Source organism: Gymnogyps californianus, chromosome 3 (genome assembly GCF_018139145.2).
Source record: "Gymnogyps californianus isolate 813 chromosome 3, ASM1813914v2, whole genome shotgun sequence".
NCBI lineage: Eukaryota > Metazoa > Chordata > Aves > Accipitriformes > Cathartidae > Gymnogyps > Gymnogyps californianus.
This window is the reverse complement of record NC_059473.1, coordinates 61,142,162-61,164,752: the sequence shown is the minus strand read 5'-3', so window position 1 is coordinate 61,164,752 and position 22,591 is coordinate 61,142,162. Positions and strand designations below refer to the sequence as shown.

The following is a 22,591-nucleotide window of genomic DNA, read 5'->3' as shown; positions in this document are numbered from 1 at the left end:
ATGATTCAGAGAAGAAATAGAAGCTGGAAGTAGGAGGTAGGAAGCTGGCTTTTTTTGGCACGTTAAAAATAGATGTTTTCCAAATAAATATTTTAAACTGTACTGCATTCTGGAGAAGAGCAAAACAAAACAAAAATATGGAAGTGGATTGTTATTCTTTCATTGCTGTGTTCTATGAGCTGCAGAAATCCAAAGTACACTGTGCTTATTATGCGTTTACGTACATGGTGATGAGAGACAAACAGAGTGCCAAGTCCAAAAGTACATATTATTATCAGCACCTTTAATACTGTGAGATCTCTGGATGACAGCAGTATATCCAGCTAATACTTTGGTAGATTATTAACTACTTTAATAGACAGAATTTTATCACAGCTATACTTGACGTTGTGTCTGTGTTTAATTTTTTCCTCTGGTCATACTGTTTCCATCTCTTAATGAGAGGGCAGCTGTTCAAAATAAAGTAGGCAGGAGTTCAGAATGGGCTATGGACATAGCTGTTTCTTTGTCCACCATTATTTTGCACAAACCTTTGAAAGTGAAGCCGATTTGTGGATTTTATGCAGATAAATTATGTGTTTGTTTCTTTCATTAATGCTTTGCCTTTTATGACTCTGCAGCTTTGTCAAAACTTTCTATGACTGCCGCTGCTGCTTTTCTCAGAAGGGTCCTACTGATCCTAGGTCTTGTCAGATGACTGTATAGGGCTGCCTCAGTAGGAGAATTGGTCTTTATTAAGCAGCTCAGCTCCTCTGCTTCTCCTTTCTCCTTTTATTTTGCAAGCAATTTTGAGAATTCAGGCCCCAATTCATTTATAACCTTTTCTCCACTTAACGTACAAATAAGATTATGCTTGCTCCAACTTCCACTACTTGATTGTCATAATTTTGGCCTATTTCCTGTGTTCAATTGCTTCTACTATGTGAAACAACATTAATGTTAGTACTGTTAAACAACTCATCCAAATTAAAAACCACAATGGTAGCAATCTGTGTAAAGACCACTAAACTTAACAGAAATCCCTTCTCTTAGGAATGAAAATAGAGAGGAAATCAGGAAGTTAGAGCTGCCCATGCCTAGGCCTGCTTTTTTGAAGTCCACGGGAGTTTTGCCACTGGTGTCAGTGAGACAGATTCAGGCTCCTGCATGCTGTGTTCTTGGGTGCTGTGTTGCTTAATGGAAAGTTTAATGCACTTGGATAAAACTTAAGCTAATTAGATTGTGTAATAGTTTTAGACAGGAGTTAGCAACATCAGAGCAGTGTAATTTTGCTTTTATAGTCCTAAGTATCTTTACCAAGTAAAGTATTAGGCTTTTGCATTCTTTGTAGATTACTTCAAATTATTTGTTATGAAATAATAATGCTATTCTTGTTATAAATGAACACATCTGTGATGCCTATTCCTATTTTAAAAATTTTCCTGGTTTCTACTGGTGAGGTTTTAGGAACAACTTGGACGTGGCGCACCTCTACTCCCCCCAACTTCAACTTCAGTGTTACTGAAGGCAGTAAGGGACAGCCTTGGCCAGTGCTGCAGCAACATTTTAAAATGCCACATAATGTGTACATTATGTGTAATATTTCTGTTTGAAAAACTGACCAACAAAAAGCCAAGCAGAAATCCACAGGTTTCTCCACAGTGCCCTGCTGGCATCTTGTGTCCATGACCTGTAAAGAAAGCCTTCATCACAGACGGAGCAATTTGGGAATTCCTCCCGAGTGACTGAAGGATGATCCCTTCTTAGTCTCCTGCTGAAGCTGCCTGCTCTTGATCCAGCTTCCAATGACTTCCTTTGTCTTTCCACTGACTTTAACTGGATTTAGTGTAGGCCTGACATTGGTAGATGCCATTTTTAGGAAAGTAATGTATTGGGGAATGGGAGTTTTCTTTGTTGTTTTGGAATATAGTTCAAGCGTAACCAAAAACTCATTTCTGTGAAGACCAGCTGTTGAAATGTGAGGGATTCCAGCCTTTTCTGTTTTGCCTTTCTGCTACATTCTCTAATAACGAATAGTCTTCATACCAAACCATCATATATTATAAGTGCTTTCTGTTGAAAAGCTGTAGTTGTTTGTGTTCCCACACCAGATTTGCAAGAAGGAGCAAGGCCTGGAGACACAAGGACAGGCACAGAGGCGTGACCATGCTGCTCACAGCACTGTTCTGATACAATGGCCATTAACTTAAAAGGAGGGCTTAGGATGCTTTTATTTTTAGTAGTCCAAAAAGTAGCTGCAATTTTCACTTTTGTGTCCTGAAGTCTCAGATTTTATATTTTTTCTGTAACATCACCTTCTGCTGAAAAAGGAACCTCTTCATCCTTGGCATTACTTTGAATGTCTGTTATGCCCAGTCCTATTTTTTTGCTCTCTGTTCTGAACATTTTAATGGTATCACAGTCAAAATCACCTCAAGTAAAAGTTTATCCACAACTCAGATGCTTTTGTGGAATGCTTTTAACGTCCCTCTACTTTCATATTTCTTTCTGTCTCATTCTGTGTGTTTTCTCACATTTTGTATGCTGTTTGTATTACATCTTCACTGAGTGACTTATGCAATAGTCAGCTCTTCTTTTGTCTGTCCAGTTAATGTGAAGATGTTAGTAGTGTTTACAGGTGACTATGTGGGCCTACCTGTGCTGCCAGTCTTGAGTTACAGCTACCCATTACTGCTTATCTTCAAAGACAACATAACAGCAAGATTGGTAAAGAATTTAACGCTGACATCTTAAAACTTTTTAAAATATGCCAGGGTAGTTAGGAATGAAATTTCCAGTGACTTTTAGTGGAAATTTAGATTCCCTGAGTACTTAGGTGCTTTAAAAATGATTCTTTATATACTTTAAATCAAGTAACATTAATTATGAAAGAAATTAATAGTGATTTGTTAAACAGTTTGACAATGACAATAATTCAGTATTAGTTCAGCCTGTCTAGTACAACGGAAACGAGAGAAATATGCATTGCTAATTATCAACCACATATCTTCAGGTATGAGACAGTCTGTGCTGCACGGTTCGCATGGTTTGTTAATCCTTCCTTCAGGCTCCTTGCATCGCGTAGCAGTGAGACCACAGCCCATGTGTAGGCACACTGTCCTGGAATAGCTCTGAGTCACGCTGCCAGAGAAGAAAGCCGGCTTTGTGGTATGTGCCATGGCAGCGCAGGCGCCTCCACCGCCTCCTGTGCCTCTGATGAGGATGCAGCTTCGTAAACTCCTCTCTCTGAGCCAGCTTAGCTCAACGGACCAGGACAAAGTGGGACGGACACCGGTCTTCCCCTGCTTTCCCAGCTGTCACCATTTCAGTCAAAGAGAAGAGAGCCTTAAATACTTATCCCCATTGTGTTTAGCTACATCACAGTCCATTCTTTTATATTGACAGCAGTAATACTAGCAGTACAGGTTACTGTAAGTGATGTGTAATTTGTAATTGATTACTGCTGTGAGAATCTATCTGCTTTTATATGGCACACAATAAAAGATGTAAGGTTGGGTGTAGCAAATGCGGTGACACCAGCAGAGCATGGCAGTGTTGCCATTTATTTGAGTGTAGGCCTACTGTTTCCCAAATCGAGAATTTTGTTCTTCACCATTAAAATGTTTTCTTTCTGGGATCTGAGTGTGACAAAAGTGGAAGGAAGCACTCAGCTTCATATTGCGTCAGCTGTCAAGTTAAAAGGTATTTATTTACTTTGGGAAGCTAGCATGAGTCATTCTGAAAAGTTTATAGAAATTGTTTTCATCATAATATGGAACAGGCTCTTATTACACAGTATACATGACTTGTGCTCTAAGAGTTTCTCAGAAAACAAATAACAAAGCGGTTTAACAGATTATTTTTATCAGTGCTTCATAATCAATACTTTTCTCTATAATTGTTCAAGATAACTGTAATCAGTTCTACCTCATCTATCATTATCCCTTCTGTTTTGTTGCCATTATCCCTCCGCACAGTTATGGGTACTACATATCATTTTGGTTATTTGGGAGTCCTGCAATAGGCAGCATAGCAGTAGCGGTGACTGTTCACTTATGACTTCTGTTTTGCAGCCAAAGTGTTGAGGTAGGGAGTGGCATCAGTATATTAAGTTTTCCTCTTCTGAAGTAAAGGGAATAGATGAGTGAAGCCAGCATCTTTTAGGAAAGATGGTTAAGTGCCAGGAGACTCTGGGGCTGAAGTACTGGAGGGCTGAAGGAATTGGCAATCCTGTAGGCAATTTCCATGCTTCTGCTAAAAATAAATGCCATAATAAACTTGTGCCTCGTAATATATCCGAGGTATACAGCAAAAGCCTGCTAATGCACATCCATCCACTGAGGCTATTGCCATACGTTAAACACTCCACAGAGACCAAAGGAATGTTAGGAGGAACTCAGTATCTCTGCGAGCAGGGCAGGAGCAACCTGGCCAGGGATAGCTGGAATTTCTCTGCTCAAATATATCCATTGGGGAAAAACCAAGCCAAGCCAGCAGGTAGTCACGTTTTTATCTTCTTCTCCAGCAACATGTTACCAGTAACACAGCAGATATGGCAAGAAAAAAGAAAAGTGTACTGGTGTTCAACAAAAAAAAATGACAAAAAAACCCACCAACCAGGGACTGTGTATATTTATTTACTTATTTCTTTACATCTGCAGCAGTGAAATGTGTATTTAGTTCACATTCGTGATTTCTGTAAAGTTTGGGCTTTTCTTTTCTTGCTTTTTTCCTAGACTGAGAGGTTGTTTTCTAATGCCAGCTCTTTTAATGCCATTTCACTAATGAGCGTACTTCAGAATTATTGGTTGGAGTTATTCAGTTTTCAGAACGATGTCTGACAAAAAGAGGGTTAAATCTGCCATCTAAGAGCAACATCTGTACACTAAGCTGTAGTTTTATACTGTACCAGAGCAGGCACCTCTGGAAAGTGCAACTCTGAGTTGTCATCATGGAAATGTCCTTCTGGAAGATTTTTGGAAATGAAGTCCTGGTCTGTCTAGGAAGGGGTACCTGAAAACCCTACTAGCCCTCTCCCATACAGCACCCCTACAGAATTTTTCTCCCACTCTTCTTCAAGTAGACCGCAAGACCCTTTAGCTCACTGCTGCTTTCTTGCACTGGGGGCCACCAGTGAAAGCAGCTCTGTTCGGTGTGTGCCCTGCTCACTGTATGTGTGCTGGCAGTGCTGCCACTTCCCAGGCTGCCAGGAACTGCTCAAACATCACGAAGGTCTGTCTTTATTCAGGCTGCTGGGTATCCAAGGGCAAGGCTAAGATGAAGACAGCCCAAAGCAGGCTTGCTTTTTCCTTTTTTCCACATTTTGGCTCCCATGGAGATCCAATGTTCCATGCTTCAGTGGCGTCACCTCCTACTAGCCAGAGCCAAGCAATGCTCTTGGGTACCGACATATTCTGTTCTCCAACATGTGTTTTCTGTGTCCCAGGAGGAAATTTTTGAGCCTTCCACTCTGGGCTTCTTTCCTGTGTCTTGCTAGAACTGCTTTTCTGTTCATTATTTCCCTTCCAGAAAAGCTATGTTTTTGGACAAGGGTGGGGACTGTTTTATTTCTCTCACAGGAAAGAGACTTGAGCACTTTGAACTACTTCTTATGCCCAAGAAAGTAGCAGTGGGCTACAGTACAAGACAGCTATTACGGCTCAAACTTGAATTACTCATCTGAGCAACTAGACTTTCCTAATTAGGACTAAAAGTTTCAAAAGTGTGTCAGGGTGTTTTTCACTCCATCAAAATTTAAACATTTAAATGTTAGGCATCTGTTCTTCGTTAATCTTCTAGTCTTCCTCTGTAGTCAGTGGAGAGAGAGAGAGACCCTCTGGAGGATGACTTGTCCCATCCTGACAAGTTTTGTAAGGTGGGATGAATCAGCTCTTAAGTTCCTAAGCCATCAGCAACCAGATTTTTAAATTTAATTAGGGCCCACTTAGAACTCACAACTCACAACTTTATGCTTTTGTCTTTTAATATCTTTTAAAATAATCCAAGTCTTCTGAAAACATTTCTTAGCTCTTTTGATGAGATGCTTCTTTAATGGTAACTAGAGGATGAAATTTGCCAACTGTACTTTCTTGTTGTGGCCCTATATATGCAAAAATAATAATTTACAGATAATGAGCAACATTGTCTTGGTGACACTGTTCCATACTCAGAAAACCAGAGTTTGTCAGATATTTTTATTTCCACGCATTTGGCCTCTGCTGTTCTGACTCAAACACTCGGATAATTTTCCTTGCAGTTTTGGGGTTTTGGCTCTTCTGGTTTATAATGCTACTAACAACATCAATTTAGAAGAGGAAGACATCCGACAGAAGCTCATAAATAATAATGGGACCATGGAAGGAGGATATAAGCTTCATAGTGTGGATGTTGATCCAGTAGGTAAGTAGTTTTCAGCTTTGTTACACAACAGATTTTGTTTGCTTGTCCATAAATAAGCATCATCTGTGTTAAAATAATCACACATTTCCAAACATGTGTGACTGTTTCAGGTTTTAAATTGTCCCTTTAAGCCTCACTATTCCACTAATCTCAGAGAGCTGTGCTCAAGATATCTCTTTTAACACAAACACAGTTGTCCAGATTGCTTTAGTCAGTGTTTTGCTGTCTGATTCAAAGAGGCTGGGACAGTTCCTGACAGCTCCTCTGGTAGTTTGAGGATAAAGAAGTATGATTTACAGCCAGAGCTATAATGAGACATTTTGGACCTCCAAGGCCCCTCGTGCCCACTCCTCAACCCTGTTGTTTGTGCTCCTGCCAGCTGCTGCCCTTAGTCAATCTCGTTTTAGCTCTCATCTTTTCCCATTCAACTTCTTCCAGTCAGAGATTGCCCTTCCCTTGGGAAGGAGGAGGTGAGGGCTGGTGGAGAGCAAGTGGATGCAGCATGCGTGTTCAATCCTTTCCCTTGAGCAGCAGCAGTATATGTTGTCCCCTGTTGTGCACCCCTCCATTGCCACTACTCTATAGATAACAACCAAGCATTTCATTTGAAGACAGCTTTGTGCTGTAGACTGGTTGATGAGCTGAGGACAAGAAATGGAAGATGATTAGATGAAGAAATTTACCATTAACACTGATATACTTTTATTTTCACAGAAAAATGTTTAGCTGAAGAAAACCCTCCAAACTATTTTTGGCCAGATACCAGACCAACTGTGACCAACTTCACATTATGCCATGGGAGCTCAGTTCAGACTGCATCAAGAACCTGGTAGGTGTTCAAATATCTGAGAAGCTGAGAACTTCAAATGCAACTTTCTGGTTATATAATTAAACTGCATCCTCCATAATGGCTGCCATTGGCTGGTATTGTATTTCAGGAAGATGATTTCTATACTGTGAGAGATTATGTGTGTGCAATAAGAGTATGTACTTCATTGGTAAGGAAAAAAGGCTCATCTACCACTTCTGTAGGGCATGTTGAGGCCCACAATTAATACATGTTCAAAGTGACTATAAAAATAGCACCTTCTTACAGAATGAAACTGCTTTCTTCAAGTCATGATGTTTATGTTACCGAAACCAAAGTTTCACGTTTGCTACCACTCCGCTACTACTATCTGACTTGTATAAGAAATTCTCAACAAAATTCTATGAAGATGAGATATGTATTTGGTTTAATCCAGAACCTCTCATCTCGTTAAGGGAAAGTAAAAGAAATTCTGTGAAACAAGCATTTTGCCAGTAGTTAGTCATAATTGAAGGTGGGGATAATCTTATGCTTAAAGATTTGAACTTTTGTTTTTAAGGTTTAGGATAAATTTTCCCTACTGTAGGCTTTCTTTGTGAACATCTACAAAAGATTTAGGCGCTGTATCTCTATTTCCCATTTGTGAAGTGGGAATATTATTACTTCCTTTGATATATTACCAAAACAATATGGCTTTGATCTCCTTTGAGTGCCTTGAACATGGCTATGATGATGCAATATTAATTAATTTCTTCGGTATTTAGGATGATCACCGTTAAATGCAATACAGTAGTCTTATCCGCCCACATTGCATCTGGAACATGTTCTGAGAAGACGAGGTCTTTTACTTTTTGAAAACAATATGGCAACATGGATATGAATCAGCTTTGAGGTTCTGTGCCAAACAGGAAAGCAACCAGCATTATATTTAACTAAGTCACTTCCTCAGCCTCTTAATCTTGTACAAGAACTGCTGGATTCTGATTGACCAACTTTTGTTGTAGAGCGAGTAGTGCAGAAGTCAAACTGTTTTTATGTCAGAGCCTCAGAATCATTAAAAATTAAGGCTTCTGGCCTTTGCTGCCCCGGTATTACTTATCTTTATTGTTCATTTGTGGTCTACACAATACCATTGATTGTCCATGTACAGCGCTTCTCATAAAAAAAAATTACTGTGTTCTGCATTGTGCTATACTTTCCTTGCCCCTGCCTCCACTAGCTTTTGCCAATATGGAGCACAGGTGGGATGTGTTTTGAGAGAAGAGGAAGCTCTTCTAGTGGTCTCTTCTAGTCCTGTGCATCTCACAGTAGAGGTTACCTGTTAGTGTGCTGTTATAATGAAGGTGGTCAACTGAGGAATAACTTTATTCTATCATGTGCTGAGTGAAAGGATAACTTTTTCCCATTGTCCATCCTGCCTTTGCCATGCTATGATAACATGATTGTCTTTAAAGAAAACTGAGGAAAAAGTGTGTTTAATTTTGGAGCCATATTTGGGTATTTTGCTATGGTAAGGCTTTTTAAAAAAGCATTTTGAAAAAAAAAAATCTTTATATCTGCCCCTCACTCTGGACCTGGATCACTCTGGACCTGGACCTGATCTGACCTGCCCTAGTTTTCATGGGTGGCATAAGTTTATAACTCCACATAGCTCCTGTGCATATTCTTATGAGAGGTATTACAGCTTGCTATTGACTTGATCAAAGCTGTTTATATCAAAGGAAAATTATAGAAGCAGCATCTGATTAGGCCATAATAGGGGCATAATAGTTTGTGTCAACACTTGGGTCTTTCCTGAAATACAAGGCCAGAATTTCCACTGATGCAGTTTATCAAATCAGTATAGGAATCAGCTGGGAATTTGTCCAAAAGATCTAGGGTTTCTCTCAGCACTGTCACTTAACTAATCACATATTTCCACTGTCAAGCATACATATTTCATTTCATTAGGGGCCATGTTGCTAGGAAAATTGTGAATTGAGAAGAGTGGACCACTGTGACACCTACAAAAGAATTATGAAACATTTACATAATTTTGTCATTGTATTTCATGTGAATTTTGTCATTTTTCCTCTTTAGCTATTTGGGTCTGCAGAATTATACATCATATTGGGGCCAGCCTGATCTTAGAAATTGCACAGGTGGGTGTATTGATGTTGGTCTTTGGCTAAAGGAATAGTTTTGTAGACTTTGGTTACTGCTTACTATAAGGAAGTTACATTAAGGAAGAATATCTTCCTCCTTTATGCTAAGTTGTTTAAAATCTTTCTAAAAAATCAGTGCAAAGTCAATATTTAAATTCTGGGGAAGTGCACCAAGTTGAATTCAGCCCACCCATTAAAAGCTCTGGATACCAATTAATGAAATAAATCAAACTCTTCAGGTAATTTAAGCTAGAATAGAGGCAGGTGGTAGCTTGCCTCAATTTTATATTCAGATTCAGACAAATTTTTAAATGTTTCCAATGCCTGTAGGTGCCAGTGGAAAGACTCCCACTTTCTTCACTGGGCTTACGATCAGACATTTTCACATTTATTCTCAGTTTGCAAAATACCCCTTGATGTCATTCTGGCCTTAAAGGAGTAATAAAATAAATAGACAACAACTTTATAGCCCCTTTTTTCAGTGCCAGAGCTAGTGAAGAGAATGATACTCTCGTAAGTAATTCAGAGCACCTACAGTAAGCTCCTGTTCTGAATTGCTTTCTTGGAGAAGCCTCTTTTTCTTTCTCCACTGATAGAGGGGTCCTAGGGAGCCTGGCTACCTAACTTAGTTGATTGAGTACTTGCAGTCAGGCTATATGAAAACATCATTTCATGTAAAATGAACATTCTACAGTAAATGTAGCAAAAGCTGTGTTATAAAACACAACATTAAAAAGCCACAGCCAGTTGCAGACTAAAGAAGGCTGATCTGCTTTCAAAATCTTACTTGCAAATTCCAATAAATCTCAAATATTTAGATACTGTAAAATGTTAGTGTTTACGTTAGTTTTCTGTCCAGGTGGCATCAAACTTACAGTTTAACATGTGATTTACGCTAATGTTTTGCCATTGGCCACACTATCAAACTTTTCTTACCAGGAAGATTCTTCTCATGAAATTTGCATGTGTGTTGTGCTTGCCAACCCTCTGAGTAAGAGTACAATCCTCTGAAAGAACTGAAACATTTGCAGTGGGGTCAGACTTTCTCCCCAAAGCTTAAAAGAGTGAACACTTTGTCAGTAATAGTGACTTTGCGTGCATTTGTTTCACTTCAAGAATGAAAATGTTTTTCCCAGTGAAAAAGAAAGGATAGCATAAGGAGAAAAAAGAGAGAAAATATGCTTTTTATTCCTTACTTCCCCTTTTTTTCTTTCAGTCAGCCCTTTCAATAGTAGTTCTGGTTTACAAACTCAAATCAAATTAAGGAAAAGAAAGACATAGCCAACGAGGACAGTATATAATAATCAGCAGGTTCTATATACTTTTTCATAAAATTATAAATTTGATAAAATGATAAAATCCTGTGTTCATTACAAGTACCACAGAACATGCTCTAGCTTTCAACAATGAGGATAAAAATTTGTATTTCTGAATTACTTCAGGACTGATATGCATTATTTTCTCTTTTTACTTCATTTTATGTGTACACTTACAGAAAATGCAGCTGATATAGCCAATCAGCTTCTGAATCTCACTGGTGAAGGGCAGCAGCTAACCTCAGACAAAGTAAATGATGTTGTGCAGAAGCTGAAAAAAATTGTGAACGATGAAGAAATTGATGAATCTCTGGGTTCTACCGTGGTGACAATTTTTTCCAATATTCTAACCAGTTCAGACAGTGTATTGGCAGCATCATCTTCAGAGTAAGTATTTCTGCATTTGAGACAAGCTTTTGAGAGCAACCTGCAAGGTTGGAAGGATTCATCCTTCCAAATATAGACAAACAATTGCAGTACAAAAATGAAACTTTTCTGATTTCCATCAAAAAGAATTTTACAAATTAGATATACAAATATTTCTTCTTGTACTAAAATTAATGTACATGACAAAGATAAAGTATTTGGATGTAAAAGAAGTCTCCTGATACATGACACGGCATAGATCTAAGTATTGTTGGGAAATTATTTCAGGACCAGTGATACGTTGTCAGATAGTTTCTGTTAACCAAAAGCTTTTGTTTTCAACAGAGATGCATAAATTTACAGCCTGACAGTTTCCTTGTGAATACACAGATGGGTGATAGAAACATAGTCAATAATAAGAGGATCATCTTAACCATGGAAAGCATACAGAGCATAGTAATTTTTTTTTCTGTATTCAGTTTTTAGAATAATTTTATTTCTGTTTTTAGAGCTCTAAAAACTATTGATGCCTTGGCTTTAAAGATCCAGTTCACTGGACCATCCATGAGTATTTCAACACGAAACCTCGCACTTGGAGTGTCTTCTATAAACTCAACTTCATTCAAAGGTGGTTCTTTCAGTGTCAGTCCACAGAATAATGCATCTGATTTCCAGGTACAGAACAAGCAGTTGTATTTGAACGTGAAATGTGCCTGTTGTTCCAAGCGTGTTTACTGTGGTTCCTATAAAACCACTTACAACTCCCAATTCTCCCCCTACTTTCTATTTCCTTTTTCCTGCAATCATCCAAACAGATTAATGTCGTGTTTCCTTGAGTGACAGGAAACCCAGATAAACTCACATGTTCCATACGGATAAAAAGTAATTTGCTTACAAATCCAGAACAGACTTTATCCTTTTTAGTTTTTTTTTTTACTAGTGAAAAGGGAAAATAATCTTCAACAGTCTGCTGTATTACCCATTGTACACTAGCTAACAACTCCATTGATGCATTTCAGCTTTAGAATAAGACATCTAAATGTAGGTATCTACATGTAGATTTCTGCAGATACAATAGGTCTTCAACCTTCCAGTATAGTTTAAACACCTACTGCTAACAGAGACCTAAGGCTGATCCAGTTGTCCACACGTAGGTTGATAGGCTTGTGCCATTTGGGATGTCCAAGGCGGTTCAAGACATTCATGTGGAGCTTGACCAGCCTAGACGTGAAATATAAAGGAAAGAAACACAGATCACTCAAAATGCAGAATGGTCTCCAGTGCTACAGTATCTAGACAGGCTGCTATAGTTAAGATATTTATCATCACCTCAAAAATCTGTTTTCATCTTTTTTTCACAAATAGAAAAGCTCAGACATCTAAAAGCTATGAAATAACATTTGAGATGCACATGAGCACCTATTGGGATTTTCCAAAGGTTCAGTAGCAATGAAGTGTTGAGACTTTTTAAATTTCACAATATGCCTGTCTGCATCTTATGGCACCTAAATGCTTTTAAAAATGTAGTGCAATGTATTTTTTTCACAGTTATATGAGAAGTCTATGACAGAGGTAATGTAATCTCAGTTTTCTGGGAGTCTGACCATTCAAATACAGTGACCCTTACTTGGAGAAACACAGAGAGAAGATTAAACAGAAAAATAAAAAAAATCTACTATCATTTGGGCCAGAGGAACCAAAAAATTAAAACAAAACATGGCATTATGAAAACGGTTGAATACTAATCACTAGAGTATAAGCATCTTATGGAACCAAATTAATTCCCGCTGCAAATTGGCAAGACAGCAATCCTAATAAATGTCTGATCATTTTATAAAGTACTATGTAGTGTAAAAATAAAAAACAGTAATGAAGACAGTGCTAGAAAAAGTAGTAGTAATATAATGGGCTGCAGGCCTTTTACATGCTGTGTATATAGACTTTGGATCAAAACTCAAATGCTGGTTTAAATAGGTACAAATGGATTTAATGTAATTGAGTTTTCACATATTTAGAGACATTTTGGCTAAAATTTCTTTGAATCAATTTTATTAAAAATTTTTGATGATTGTAAATCTACTTCTGTTTAGCTGTCTTATTAATGAAGCTCAATAGCTGATTGTTCTTTGATTGTTATCAAAGGAACGTTTCTCCTCCAGATTTCATCCTGTATTTATGGAAAGAGGAAAGGAAAAATTCTGAAGCCAGGTTTGAGATGTTTGCATGTATAATAAGAATTACCATCTGTGGCTTGAGGACATCCAGGAATTTTCTTGCCCTGGAATCATTTATTACAGCACTGTCTAAATAATCATAAAATCCAAACTCCATCAAATTATTTATAATGTTCCTATTGGAACATGAGTTTGTTCTCAGACTTTCACATTTCCAACAGCTGATTGAGAATTCTTAGCATCCTTCCTACCAGAAAAGTCTGCAGCAGCTGTGGTCGCTGTTTATATTTTCCATGCCTGTCAGGAAAGATACTTGCTATCCCTGCTGGAGGGTGATTCTCTTGTGAAAGCCCAGGTTTTTCACCAGTGATGTGATGATCTATCCCAGGCTCATCAGGGAACATTAAACTCTTCAAGCTGTATGTCAGAATGTTTCCAGATTTTATTTCGTATTTTTTTCTTAAAGTAGATATCAAGCAAATGTATCCATGGCAATTTGGAAAGATTCTATTTCAGTCCCCTGTGTCTTTATGTTTCTTGCCAAACCTTTGACTAAGTTAGCTTTTGGTGATTCATATTATTAAATTGTTCCTGTAATATATCCATACTTCTTTATAGAAGGCTCTTCCACCCTATTTGCAGACAATACCTAATGGGACATCTTTATCACACACACACACACACACACTTTCTGTTTAATGTGGCAGAATTATCCTTTGAAAACCTTTTATTCAACTGCATTTAGCCCTGTCAGGAGATGTCTATGAACCACTTCTTACTAATTTCCAAGGGTGCCTGTTACTCACAGTAAATTGGTGAAAATTTAGAAGTTAAATAAATCTATCAGTAGCTTATGGCTTTTAACTTTCTATTAGCTAATGGTGCTTTTAGAATCATACGACTGATCATGAGAGGCATAAATACATGACCAAGTTGCCTCTGGAGAAGTCAGGAGTGTGAGTTTCCTTATCTCACAGTAAAATTCTTAAACGCTTTTACTATAGAGCCACTGTGAGATGGCTTGCTCCCCTTCCTTTGATGAGTAGGGTGGCATACCTTGAGTATGCCATGGTGGGAGAGCATGCAGTCATAGAATTGCTGCCTGGTAGCTAATGAAATGCAGGCTTGCATCCTCATTTATTTCCTGCTCACTTGTTACACCCCTGTGCCACAGAGGGCTTTCAGCTCTCTGACACGTTGCCGGTATAGATTAAGCTTATATTGATGGCAGAAAGTGTCTTTTTTGTGCTACATAGCACGATAAATATAGAGAGGTGACACTAATCATTATTCTAAAATCTCCCTTCTGTAACAGAGGAACTGGAAAAGCTCGTAAGAGGATTAATTCAGAAGTGCAGATCAAGCCAAATAATACAACTCAAGAAAGAAGGATTCAGAGCATATTTTTCAGTTCTCAACATTGTTTAGTATGAGGAAAAGTATCTTGAAGGTTACTGAAAATTATTATGACTGCCATTATTGCCATCTCATTATTTCCAAATCATTATAGCAGTGGAGGACTTTGTTTTATCTAATACCTTTTTGTAGCAGAAGGCTGATCTCATGCTGGAAGGGTGGGAAAACCTCCTAAGCCTTTTTTTTCTTTATTTATTGCATCAACAGGTCATATTAGTGTTGATTGGTTCTAGTCCAATGTTTAGATATCTTTGTGTAAGGGTTTGAACCCAGTTGTGGACAATGGATGGTTTGATTTTTGTTTGAACATGTTCTTCTATCATTTTTATTTAACAGATAGATTTTGACAAGGATCAGACAAATGCCTTCGCTTCTGTTGTTCTGCCACCAAGTTTACTGAAGAATTTAAGTCAAGAGGAGTTTGAAATTGTATCCAGGGCTCAATTTACTTTCTTCAATAAAAATGGTCTTTTTCAGGTAAACTTTAATGTGTTTGAAGTCATTTCAGTTAGGATAAGTCAAAGCCAGCTGCTAGAAGTTTCCTGTAGTGTAATCATTTCACAGCATCTCATGAGTTACAGGAATGAGAAGGTGATAGCAGATGTAGGCACTAGAGACAGTCTTTATGTTCAGAGCGACAAAATAGTTGAAGTGCCCAAGTTGAATTAAAGTCAGTGATTTGACTGCAAATTCCTGTCACATGTGAGATAAACTTTTTCTCAGGGTAATCTATGGAAAACTGTAGCCCAGCTGCTTATAATCAGAGTAAAGTAGCAAGGCCTCTTAAAGGGCATAACTTCTGTTAAAATGCATTAATATAGGTCCTTGATGTTCAGTGGAGCCGGGTTCTTTTCTAACAGAAGGGAATTTGGCCTATAACGCTGCCAAGTACTTTCTTTCTCCTTTCCTTAGAAGAGTTGGTTGGCACTCATATCCAGCTGACTACTTATATTCAGTTGGAAACTCTGGGCTGATGGTCATCAGCCAGAGAACTTTTGTTTCTATACATACTATTCTTCTTTTCATATATGTGTTCTCATAAGCACACTGTATTTTAATATGGAATAAGGATAACAATACTTGTACCTGAAAACTAAAGGGACTCAGGTAGATGTGAGTTTTTCTCCTTTGGGTCCCATTACATGGTAATTATAAATAGTTCCTGCATGGTAGATGCCAGAAAAATTAGGAAGAGTTTGCAGCTTGGAAAAAACAGCCAACAACACACCTATTTTGAAAAAAAAATTAGTTAATTAAGAAGGAAATATTGTTTCATAGTGAACTGTAGACTGAGCCTCAGAAGACTTGAGTTTGTTTTCCCATTAGTATTTCAAGTGACCTTTGGCTCTTGTGCATCCGCAGAACTCTGTAGTATTGTATTGTCCCTATATTATCGTTTTTATTGGCAGTGTATCCAGATTCTTCAGATAATCTAGGCAAGAAAATACCCATGACCCTCAGTTGCCTTCTGAAATACACCCCAAAGTATCTTTAACTATTTAAAATAGTATTCATTTTAAGCCTGCTTTTGAGAAAAACAGGATGGATATATTTAATAAAGCAGAAGAATACAGATGTAGGCTTGTCATAATGGCATAAAAACATATAAAGTCAGAATGTGTCCTTTAATGGTGCTAGAATGTGTTTCTAAGGGATACTTAATAAGTCAATGAAAAGCAAAAACCAGGAAAATTTGCATCTAAATTTGCAACTAAAATTCCTTCCATTTTTTTGTATGTTTTACAAACTATTCATGGATGACATTTTCAACATAATTAATTAAAAATGTGTAAAACTCACATTTTAGTAAGTGTAAAAATAAAGTAAGGCTAAAAATAAAGCCTAAAAATAAATTGATCCACTTGCCATCTCAAACCCAATAACTTTATCCATTAGTATAAAGGTATTTCATAAATATATTTATTCCAATTGCAATTAAAAAAAATCTTAATGCTATTAGCTGTATTTCTTACAAGCATTCAACATAACAGTGAAATAGCATACTTCACAGCACTGGAGGTTGTTTTTTTATTGCAACTGAGAGAATGGTAGTAAGTTTTATCTCATCATTCATTAAAATCTGATGGTTACATTACTTAGAAGACTATATTAAAAATTGGTGTAAGCTATTCAGGGTGAGATTCATTTCACCAACTTCAGGTGTGTTCAATGTACATACCTATGCCTGAACTGTTGTCCATAAGTTGCCTTCAAAGCCAGTGAATGGAAAAGAATGGGCACCATTGAGGAGTGATACATCTCATCCTAGTGCAGGACTAGGCGCCAGTTCCCCAGACAAAGGAGCGTAGTGCGATTTGAGACACCCCAAGGTAAAAAGGTACTGCTGGCCGACAGATGTGACAATGAACCTGTAAGAGATGTGAGATCTTCTGCAGTAGCAGCTGGAGACTGGGCAGGATACCTTAAAGCCTCTAAAATGGACACTTATTTTTAGGCAACCCATATTCGACCTAGATGTATAGAATAGGTAAGATGGATTATGCCCTGGATGTGCCAGTTTCCTTTCATTCACTATGTTACGAAACACTAGAGTGGTTACATGTCTAAAGTGAGGTTGGAGGGATCATCCTCATGAGTTCTGAGGCCATGAAAATAATGTGCAAATATGATAAATACGTGAATTGTAATGATTGTCTAGACTAGACCAGATTTATGTCATTGACACTAGCCTCAGCATTGCTTTACTTTGTCCCTCTGTATATTTTGTTGGCTAAAAGCTTACCCCTAACTTTAGCTGAGCACAGCCTTATTGCTAAATAAGCAGTTATCTGTATTTTACTTTAATGCACAAATTATTTCTATTCCTTTCTAAGGACAAGTAAGAATATATTAAATTGCCTTCCCTAAAGAGACCATCTGATATTTATTTCTAGTTTTTGTTATCTGCTAGAGACAGAACCCACTGAAACCCATAGAAATCTGTCCAAAGGCTTTCATAGACTTTGTCAGATGTTGAAATTTAGGTGGTAGCCAAGAGGTTTTCTCTTGTTTGAATGCTCAAGGACTGTCTAGAAAACTGCATTTTCATTCCTCTGCAATTTTTAAGTTTTTAGGAAATCATGTCACAAAGCTCCAGTATAATCTGAAATACTGTGTTTGAAAACTCTTGGATATGGTTTGTAAGAAATGAAATATTCTTCTCAGGATAATGTGCACTTAATAACTGAGGCTATTCTGTCTCTCATGAGTGGTGGGATCTCATGAGCCCGGTGCTGAGCTGATACCTGACATCTTGTCAGGCTAACAGAACCCCTAGACTGAAGGAATCAGGGGGGTTCAGGAGTTTGGCAGCTGAGATTTTTGGAGGGAAAGTGAGTGGCAATAGACTTCATTTGACCTAAGATCTGCCGCAGGCAGTGACCAAGCTTCCCAGCTTCCCTTAAGGCCAACTAGGCATGTAACTATGCAGGTTTCAATGGAAGCTCATCAAAAGAAAATAGTATTTCCAAAGCACTTCAATTTTAATAAATCATCAGTTTCCAAGTAAAACTCATTTGGAAAATTCTCAACCTGGTACTTTTTCACTGCAGGTTAGAACGGTATTTGCTCAGTAATAATGTCAGTCTTCTATTTAAATTCCCATCAAATAAGACCTTGTAGAAAATATTACCTCCTACAGTATGTAACATTGCTTTGAATCTGTTTACTACTTCTTAGTCATTCATTGTAAGATGGAGGATGATTTAGCAACTATACACGGAAAACAGGTTATTCTCCAAAAACTTTGCATCTACTAAAAAGGATAGCGTCGACAATAAGATAAAGCTAGTTCATTCTTGTTTAGGGAAATGAGCTAATCATATCATGGGTTGTTATCTGCTACATTGTTTGAGTTGTAATTTTGTTGGCATCAGACATAATGATTAAAAGGGGAATTTATGCCTTCTAACCTCTCTCTATAATTGTGCCTATATATGTTTATGACTATACGGAAAATAGGGAAACTTCCATGAGGCAAACCCATAATTTGATTTTATAACCATAATGTTCTTATATTGCATGAGCAAAACTGTAGAAATGCTGACAACTTATTTATTCTGGCACGCTGCAAAAATGAAACTGTGTACTCTGGCTTTTATGTTATGTGCTGTGTAAGCATTTATTATATTTTTCTGTATCTTTCAAAGGATGCGGAAAATCCTGCCAATTTGACCAGTTTTGTGGTGGCATGCAGTATTGGAAACGTAACCATTCAGGATCTTCAGGATTATGTGAAGGTTACAATTAAGCATACCAAAATTCAGGTAAAACAAGACTGATTATTCAGAGGAACAGGAATGCAGATTATATATAGTAAAGGCTAAGCATATAGCCTGATTGATTTGGATGGATTTTGAGTAAGAACATAACTAAATGGAAATAAAAACTCTAGAACAAAAGCAAGTAAGCAAAAAGTAAAAATGAATAACCTCTCCCATCCTCACACATTCCTACTCCATTCATGAGCTAACATTTATCTGAAAGACTATTGACTCTGCCACTCGGAGGCAATTTCTGTGCCAATAACTGTAAGCAAAACCTCTGTTCATGACCATGTTCGTGACCAGGGACACTATTTATTACACTGGAACTTTAGAATGACTTAAATTCTTTGATCAAACATAAATTGCTTTGTTAATAGTTCCCCAAGTTATTCTGTTGTTATGTGGTTTTCAGCAAAGGAAGAATGGACAGAACCACATTGTTAAAAGATGACTACAGTTAATTTAGGGAAATACCAACCAAATGCAACCTTTTGGCACATACTGTTTCAGTTAAAAAACATGTGAACTTGACTCTGTTGTCAGACATGTTGTTGGTAGCTACTCCAAAAGAGACAATAGCACTAGAGAAGGTAAGAAAGAAGATGTTAAAATGCAATACCTAAGTAAATTGTTTATGTCATGAGAACTTGTAGTTTTCACAGTTCGATTAACTTTGTCTTGCATTTCATTATAATGATTATTTTAAGGTCAGGCAAAGCAACCTCCACTTACGTTCAGCAGGCTTTTGCACATTTTCAAGGCCAGTTTCATAGAGGATTCACTGAGAAGTCCTAAAGAAGTGAACAGCAAAAAGTATTTAGACTCTATAAAGACATCATACTCATGGATAACTTCAGTGAGATGATAAAACTTCATTATTCTGAGGATGTGGAAAAGGAACAGTGCTCTAGATTTTATAATCTGGGCAGATCTGTCTTTCTGGCAGCATAAATTCTAATCTGACACTAGACAAAATTTCAGAAATCCAAATGATATTTGTTCTTCTGCTCATTAAATGAGAAGATATGTAGTAAAACATCTGTTGTAAATGTTGATGAGATTTATGTCTGAAGAGGTATACAAAGTCTACTTTTGCATTTGTTCTTAGGAAGACCCTAAGCCTACCTGTGTCTTCTGGGATATGAACAAAAATGGTAAGTTTAAAAATACTGTGATTTCTTTTATGTGGGGAATAAAGGTGTCTCAGTTTTAAAATCGGTCACAGTCTTGGCCATTTTGCTTCTTAATCCTTGCAGAATTAGATGAAGTCTTTAGACTGTATAATTTCTTCTGGTTAGTACAGTTGCTTGTAACAGCAGTTATTAAATATTCTTTTTAAAAGTTTTTTAATGTAAATTTATTTAATATTTTAAATTTGTAAATTAAGTTTCTCTTCTGTATCTGATAGCAGTTATTCACTGATCTGTCTGTATGTGCAAATTAAATAGTAATGCTACTTAGACACATGAATGGTTCCTAGCCATACTTTTAACTGGTCATTTTTAAAATGTCAGGTTATTTAATTGTGAGATTGTGCCTGTTACAAATCTTAAGCTGGTTTTTCTTCCGTGGAAAGTTAGAAACTACATTACACAAACTTCATCCACCTTGTAAATGGATGACAAGTCAGCATGACGAGGTCCTCTGCAGAGACGCACATTAACAGGCAGTATTTTAGCCCATTCTTCATTGCTACTGCCTAACCTGTATGTGATGTTACACTCAGGCTCTTCATCCTTTGCACAGTCATTCTCTGGGATGACTTTCCAGATCCTTCTATTTTAGAAATCACTACTGAGATGTTACTCTTCCTTACGATGAAACAGATAGAGCAGAGAAGTAACTGTCCTTAGCAGTAGGATTTCGGATGGAGGGGTTTAGTACAGAGAGTCTTGCAAGAAATAAAATTTACCATCCAAAGTTGTGCTTGAAAGCAGGAAATTCAGACAGAAGAACTGAGGAGAATGCAGAAGGATAAAAATGAGGAGAAAAAAAAAAAAGAATCTAGTTAGGAAGCTAAACTTAAGAAGCACATTAAAGGAGAAACACACAGGGAGGAAACTATTCTCAGTGGCTGCTTGAGTAGGGGAGAGTTTTAAGTGGTTTTGGAATATCTTCACAGTCTTTTGAGAGATTCTGTCTTGAATTTGAGGTAAAGTTATAGGGCCAGTCAGATAATTTGCTGGATTTTGCCTGGAGATGTGCAAAAATGTCTTTAAGAGTTCAGAGAATATGAACTATTTCACAAAATTAGTTCATATTTTAGCAGGGAAAAATGAAAGAAGAAGTAATCAGAAATACAAATTTTACTTTTTAACATTTAATTTTTAAAAATAAAATCTTTCTACTTGTTTTTAAGGATGGCCTTTTCAGGTGGGGCGAGTAGGGGATAGTTTACGTCATGTTTTTTCTTAAGGCCACAAAGGATCATTGGGATTATCCACTCTGACCTTCTGCATTACACGCTGCAGAGAGGAAGGGCGGGACCCTCTGCTCCTGAGCCATAAATGCTTTCATGTGCCTGGGGATATATGAGTGGGAGGGAGGCAGGTGCAGACATCACATCAGTGTGGTAAAAGGGAGTTCTAAAACTGTCTTACTGTTGGGTGAAACTAAGGTGTGACTTAATGTGTGATCCACATAGTAGGTCTTATTCAAGCTTCATTAAACAAAAAGCTCCCTACCTTTATTATAGATCTCCACCTATTGCTTCTGCTCAGTAGTCCATTACTGGGGCACTCATCTAGTGTGATTCGCTGCAGAAAGTGGGAAATCTGACACTTGCTTCTCTCCTGATTGTTTTTAATGTTCACTCATTCAATTTGAGAAAGCACTTCTGCATTTGCACAAGATGAAGGGAGAAATCTGTTAAAAGAGAGGGTGACATGAGTTTGTGGAAAGTAGTTTCTCCTGTTTCATTTCCACAGGTGGCAATGGTGGCTGGAACCCTGCGGGCTGCCAAGTGGACGCAGAGTCCAATGAAAACGAGACGGTTTGCTTATGCAACCACCTCACGCACTTCGGGGTCCTAATGGTAGGCAAACTCACTGTTCACTAAGTTATCTTTCCTAGGAACTGCAATGCGGTTTTTGCCTTGGGTCAAGACAACTCTCATTTTTGTTACTTGTGTTATTCCTCTTGCACATGATTCCTTTTAATAATAATACATCATTTTCCCCCTTATTGTCATAAAGTTATCTTTTCATAACACAATAGCTAGTGATAAGGATTCAGGAATGAGATAATGAATAAAGTTAGTAATGAAAGTATATTATTATTATTATTATGTTCTCTACAAGTGGCTAAATATTATGAAATAAGAAGTAAAATATGCCCATAAAAGTATTCTAAATTTTGAAAATATTGTGCCACAAAAGACCTGGGATTGAGACTTCTGAGCAATACCAAAATACAAATAGCATATTATAACATCCAACTTCAAAGCCGGGACATGGCTGGGTGAAAAAGAAAGTCAGGGACTGTAAAATCAAGGCCCAGTACTAACACTTCCACTAGCGAAACAGAAAAAATTGATCTTAATGAGTCCTAAGGTGCAGGCGGTCCCTGTCATTTGCCTTAACAATATAATCTGACAAAAATGACCTGCAGCTGGGACAGGAGGGTGTAACAAGAGGGAAGTGAATGAGAAACAAGTCTAGGTAGATTTGAAATTTCAAGATCAGGAAAGTGGGAAGTTGTTTGCAGAAAAAAGAAGTAGGAGAAA

General features: G+C 37.5%; 1 protein-coding gene across 1 annotated transcript in view; it reads left to right on the top strand.

Annotated features, from left to right (window-relative positions):
* The window catches only part of ADGRG6 (adhesion G protein-coupled receptor G6), a 115,424-nt gene that overhangs the window by 71,133 nt on the left and 21,700 nt on the right, over window positions 1-22,591 (top strand). The window contains 9 exon segments of the mRNA XM_050894553.1: window positions 6,236-6,378; window positions 7,093-7,207; window positions 9,266-9,327; window positions 10,826-11,033; window positions 11,522-11,687; window positions 14,939-15,079; window positions 18,751-18,867; window positions 19,976-20,021; window positions 21,795-21,901. Of these exon segments, the coding sequence (XP_050750510.1) occupies window positions 6,236-6,378; window positions 7,093-7,207; window positions 9,266-9,327; window positions 10,826-11,033; window positions 11,522-11,687; window positions 14,939-15,079; window positions 18,751-18,867; window positions 19,976-20,021; window positions 21,795-21,901 (1,105 nt within the window).